Below are 6,000 nucleotides of genomic sequence, written 5' to 3' on the forward strand. Positions count from 1 at the left end.
TAGAATATCGGTCGCCTGGGGGAAAGTGAATCCGCAGCAGCAGCAGCAGAAGTCACCCCGAGCACAGTGCAGGTTTGGATGAGTACTGCACTGATAACCCAGTGTATGCTTATCCACCAAACACTTCAGATCAATCAAGCGCTTCTGGGCTTCAATCATCTCATTTTCTCAAATCCATGTAGAAAAAAGGACCCTCCACCGTCACTTCTTCCACTTTTAGATTTCTAGAAAGCGACCCAATGTCCAAAATTATTCTTTCCAGGATCCAAATCCTGAAGTGACTGTCATATGTAAAAAAATAAATGCTAAACAAGCACACGAGCTAATCGAAGCCACCGACCCGAAGCGAGAGAGCTGTCTCTCATTACGTCAGTCTCCAGAAAAACATAGTGAGACATTCATTATAAGATGAGAAAAGTCAACGAATGAACGTCCCTATCCCTACCAAAACTTTTAAAATGTTCTGCCAGTAATGCTTAAATCAACTCCCTGCACACTTGTCCCTTAGAGTCTCTATTCTTTCCAGACCTCAGGAGCTGCTTAAGAACACGCTGCCCACCTGTAAACTTCCCAGTCATCTTCAATCTTAACTGCTCCCTGATCCTCAAACTCAATGTGATAAGGCCAAAAGGAATTGCTCAGGAAGATTTCTTAGACACATTATTAGCCAGGCTGGGCCAAGCCTCTACTAATGAGACGGATACATTTATCAAAATAGAAGCCTGAAAGGACTCTTATTGGCAAAGTCCTCTTGTGAAATCAGTGGACATGCAAACTTTCGGTAGACTTTCCAGGCTTGCAGGAAGACTAGAACACATGACTGTATTCTAGTGGTGGGCTGTAGCTGGCAACCTCTAGAAGGACAGCAGGGGAGCAGGTGAACCAAAAAAGAAAAGATAGGCAAGTAAGTCTCTGGGCAAATTGTATAGCCAAGGGCGATCATTATTATGGCTGGAGAGCTGTTACATAATTACTTGTTAACTCCTGACATCTACCTACATAACTTACACTAACCACTGAAGCTACTGCATGTGCAACAGCCAAGGTTTCTTCAATTAATTTCATTCAAAGAAATAAGTAATCTGGAAGCTATTTCTTTCTAAGGTAACTTGCCTGCTTTTACACGTACAAAACAGCCTCCGGGAAAGCCAATTGCCTATCTAGAAACAAAATTCGGCGTTTCTCATTAATATTGTTTTCTTAATTCTTTTTTAAAGGAGAGAGATACAGAGGTACATCCACAGAGCCAAATATATAATCACCTCGCTTAAAAGCGACTTCCATTCCAAACTGGAGGATGTGAAAAGGGTCCCTCCCCCCCCCCCCATCCGTGCCTATACCGCTGGCGCAAAACGCAAGACCACAGTGTCCGGTGTGCTGCATTCCAGCATTTGTCAAAAAGTTTACAAGGATTTATCGAAGCGACGGAGTAAAAAACAATAAAACAAGCAGAAACGGAGGAAAGCGAGCAGGAAGATGCTAGCGAGGTAGAAGCGGTAAAGCGCCCAGCGGCGCAGTGCAAGGCCCGACAACCGGGAAGCGACCCAGCCCCCGCAGAGCGACCGCCCAGCGGAGCGCGGGGGTTGGCAGGTTCCGGGTCTCAGTAGCCCAGGGTCCCCGATCCCCTAACCCCGGCCCCGCCTCCGATCCCCTCCCCAGCCCTTCCCCCGCAGCGCCGCGGACGCCCGCCGGGCCAGCTTGGCCCCGGGTCAGTGCTGCGGAGCGCTGCACAACCGCGGAGGCCGCCGGCGCCCTTACCTCCTTCTGCTTGGGGTCCTGCGGGTAGACGTCGGGCGGCCCGAGCCGCGGGCGCTTCAGCGGTCTCTGCTCATAGCTGAGAAGCCCGAAGGCGGCCATGATCTCTCATGTTAACCGGCGAAATGAATGAGAGTTGGAGCTGGAGCAGCCGCCTCTGAGCACCAGGGAGCAGCACTTTGCAGACAGACTCCCTCTTCCCTCCACTCTGGTTCGCCGTGGCGCTGCAGGCAGGAGGAAAAAGCAGGTTGGAGACGGCCGCTGCCCGCGCGCAGACGCGCTCAGGGGGGCCGCCTTCGTGGGCACCCCGCTGCGCCGAGCCCCGGGACGACTGCTCCGCGGGCGGCGGCGGGGCTGGAGGTCGGCCAGGGTCCGCGGCGGCGCCGGCCTCCCGCCACCCCCACCCCGTCCCCAGGGGGAGGAGCAGCTGATGGGAACGTGTGACTTTCTTCACCAATGAACCCAATCCCACCCAGGGGGCACAGGCTGGGGTGGGGGAGGGGCATACAGGGGGAAAAAACTTTTCTTGGCGCCTAGGCGGGAGGCTCGGTGCCTGCCGAGAGCTAGGCGTCCTCGGGCCCGCGAGGCGCTGCGCAGCGGCCCGCGCCCACTTCCTGGCTCGCGGTGCCCCGCGCTCGCAGCTTTGCACCGGGAGAACCCACTGCTCGGGCACGGAACCGTGGGTGCGGAGGGAGAGAGGCCACCGGAGGCAAGGATGAGGACGCCGAGCGAGGCCGGTGCCTCCGGGCTCAGCTAGTGCACGAGCTGCGCGGGTTCCCTCGGCCGGCGCCCGGCGCTTTGCTGGCTGCCGGCTGCAGCGGCCGAGGCGGCTAGAGGGGGCCGCGCTCGCTGTGGCGCGGGGCCGACTTAACCCTTTGCTGGCCCTCCCGGGGCTGGGGAGGGGGTGAGCAGAGGTGGCCGCGAGCACCGACGGACACATCGGGAACGCGGGCGACTCGGCTCCCAGGGCCACCCCTAGACGTCGCGCGCCCCGATCCCCACCCCCCAACAGTTTACCTGTTGGTCCCTAGCTAGCGGCTAGGCAGGGGCGGGCGGCCGGGACGCCCTAGCGGCCGCAGCCTCCATCGCTCCGATAGGGTTGGGGAATTGGATTTGACGTTGCGAGGTGTCTGGCTCGCCAGACTGCGGACGCCGCGAAGTTTGCGGCTGCCTGGGGGCGTCGCTCGCTGTCGCCGGCGTTCTCGCCCCCACGGCCCGGGAGCGCGAGCTCCCGAGTTGGCGGACGGCGGCGCGGCGGCCGCACTGAGCATGCCCAGCTTGGCGGCCGGACCGCGGAGGAGTTGGCTGCGAGCGCCTCGAGCGCTCCCATCTGCCTCTCCGGGTTTTCGCAGCCGCAGAGCGCGCAGTCCACGGGCCCTGCGCCCCAGCTGGCTACAGGGTTAACCCGGCTGTGGAACCAGCACCAGAAGGGACCCCCCCGGGCCTTGAGCTGCGCCCTCCGCCTCGACCCCTCCTGCGGTCGCCATCCCGGCAGCCTAGGCGAAACCTCACCTGCTCACATCACAGGGATGAGAACCGCGGGGAGGGGGGCGATCCTTTCCGGGGATCTGGTCAATCCACCTGCCGGCGCCCCTCGCTTGCTCCAGGTAGACACACAGATGCGGGGCCAACAGCTGTGAGCCTTGAGACCTAGCCTCGGAGGCGGGCCCAGTGTGTCCTAAGGGACCCTGCAGGAGGCGCGCCCAGGAGAACACGCCAGCACTTGGCCAAGAATGATGGCTGCCATTTATGGATTCTTCCTTTGGTTGTCTGATCTTGATGGTCTGAATTTGTTTCCAACAACAAACCCTCAAAGGTTATACTTCATCCTCTTTATAAATGAGGAAATTGTGTCAGCTCGGAGAGGTTAGATGACTTGTTCAAAGCTGCAAAAGCTAGTCGGAATTTGAACCTACCACGGCTGGAGCTCAGGTTTCTGACCTCACCCCTCTGCTTTGATCGGGAAGGGCTGTGTGCTTGATCTGCCCTTGGCCTGATTGTGTCACCTTCTCCATAACTTGAGGAATGTCTCGAACTCCTAGTTCCCCGCTCTGGAGAGGATGTACACAGAATAACATGCAGCCTTTCTATAGTACCTGGTACATGTTGATGATATATGAATGTCTGCTCGCTTTGCTGGCTTTAAAGCACCCGAGGGAAGGAAGGAGGAAGTGAATAAGGCGATGGCATTGTAGAAGACTAGTTCTTCATTGCTCGCCCTCTGAACTACAAGTACCTCCAACCTAGCCTAAAACCTAAACGGAGCTGTGTGGGGCTCAATCCATTACTCAGTCTGAGCTAGTATACAGTATACTCGCCTTTACCAAGAGGTGCTTCCTTCCACTGTCCACCTTGCTATGAACATTTCAAATACCCTATATATAATAACTTCATGGTGCAGTTTGCCTTGTGTTATAGCCATCTGTCAAATCCAGTTCCTTTGCTTGGAAGAAAACACAGTTTTTATTCATATCTAACTTTATTAGGAAATTTATCAAGCATACCAAAAAGTGAAGAAAGTATATAATAAATTCCTGAGTATCATCTGAAATCATGTTTCACAATGTTTATTCCACATATTTTCCCCATTCTCAGTGGACTAATACACCTGCTGATTCAGTAAGGACAGTTTTCATTATTGAACACGGCATGGCACATCTCAAAAAACTGTTGATTTGTGGGATGGATAATAGGTGTTGAATGGGTAAATGGACTTAGGAAGTCATCACAAGTAATACTTTACAGGTATAATATTATGCTGCTCAATCTGATGTCCATAGTTTGGTGAGAGACATGTCCAAAGTATTTTTTCAGGAATAACTGTCTTACTCTGTTCTATGTTTGACCACGGCAACTTTTATAAAAGAAAACATTTAATTGGGGCTTCCTGACATTCAGTGACAGTCCGTTACTGTCATGGCAGGAGACATGGCAGCAAACAGCAGACATTGTGCTGAAGATGTAGCCTAGAGTTCTACATCCTGTCTGGAAGGCAGCAGGAAAAGACAGACACTGGGCCTGGCTTGAGAAGTTGAAACCCCAAAGCCCTCTGCCCTCAGGCACACAGACCTCCAACAAAGCCACACCTATTCCAACAAGACAATGCTTCCCTATCTCTCTCCAGTAGCACCATTCCCTAGTGACTTAAGAGTTCAAATATTTGAGTGGGGGAGGGGGGAAGGGGAAGGGCATTCCTATTCAAACCACCACAATAAACAAGGCGAAATAACCCAGTGAGACATTTTTGCGCAGGTCTCCCTTGCCTGTGTAACCTCTATGCAGACATTTCGTAGCCAGTCTTCTTTCCTTGCCAATCATGGATATACTGTGCTAGCCACAGGCCACCTTAAAAGTTCTCCAGGTTTGTACAAGTTACAAAGGACAAATAGAAAAGGTGTTCAGTGGCCCTCCAAATTCTTTGTGTGAAGATGAAGATGAAGAAGAATGACATCTTTCAGATCAGTTCTCAATAATGGGGCAGGGCACTAATTACAGAGCAGATCCGTCCTGAGCCCTTACTACCACCATTCCTGCTTTACAGCTGCTGGTTCAGGGCCATTGAAGGAGCAAACAGCGAAGCCAGAGTCAGACCTAATGCCTCCCAAACCTGTGCCTGTTCTCATCTAGCGTCATCAATGCACCGCTTGCATTGATTATCACTTTTACATAGCACATGTGAAAGAGCACCAGAAGAAAAAAGTGTAAGAAACCCCTAACCGTTTGCTGTGCGGTAGCAGTAGGCTTTCCCTCAAGCATAAAGGGAACAGTTCTCAGCGTAGTGCCTGTAGGTGCAGTAATTAAAGTTGCTGGGTTTTCTCGTGGGACTGACGCTTGTCCGGGTGTATACAGTATGGTGTTTTGTTACCAGCTTATCTGCGGGCAATCTTGCTCACTTTGAGTTTTTTTTTAATATCCCAATTACATTTAAATGCATGCATCTGGATCAAAAAAGAAATTTTCATGCTTTTCTTTTAGTCAAAAAAAGGAAAGAAAGGGAGAAAGAGACAGAGAGAGACACAGAGAAACTGGAGGGTCTAGGGAGATGGCTCAATGATTCAGAGCATGCACTGTGCTTCTGCAGGGCCAACACTCCGTCTGGCAGCTCACAACTGCCTGTAACTCTAGTTCCAGGGAGATGCAACAGCTCTGGCCGCCTCTGGTACTTGTATACCATAAATAAAAATAATGCATACACATAAATAAAAATAATAAATATAAATACATATTTTAAATAAACACAGAAGA

At 52.3% G+C, this 6,000-nt stretch overlaps 1 protein-coding gene across 10 annotated transcripts in view; it reads right to left on the minus strand.

Moving 5' to 3' along the window:
* Med12l (mediator complex subunit 12L) overlaps positions 1-3,702 on the minus strand; it is a 307,885-nt gene extending 304,183 nt beyond the window's left edge. For 9 of the 10 annotated variants that reach the window (XR_007977519.1, XR_007977518.1, XM_052180458.1 and 6 more), the window contains exon 1: positions 1,759-1,857. Coding sequence is in view for 8 of the 10 variants with exons in the window: in XM_052180458.1 (XP_052036418.1) it covers positions 1,759-1,857 (99 nt within the window). In the remaining 2 variants the exon portion in view is untranslated. Of the gene's footprint in view, positions 1-1,758; positions 1,980-3,267 lie in introns of those variants that run through there. The other variant, XM_052180453.1, reaches the window with a different exon arrangement.
* Between the last annotated feature and the right edge of the window lie 2,298 nt (positions 3,703-6,000).

This window comes from Apodemus sylvaticus, chromosome 4 (assembly GCF_947179515.1).
Source record: "Apodemus sylvaticus chromosome 4, mApoSyl1.1, whole genome shotgun sequence".
Classification (NCBI taxonomy): domain Eukaryota; kingdom Metazoa; phylum Chordata; class Mammalia; order Rodentia; family Muridae; genus Apodemus; species Apodemus sylvaticus.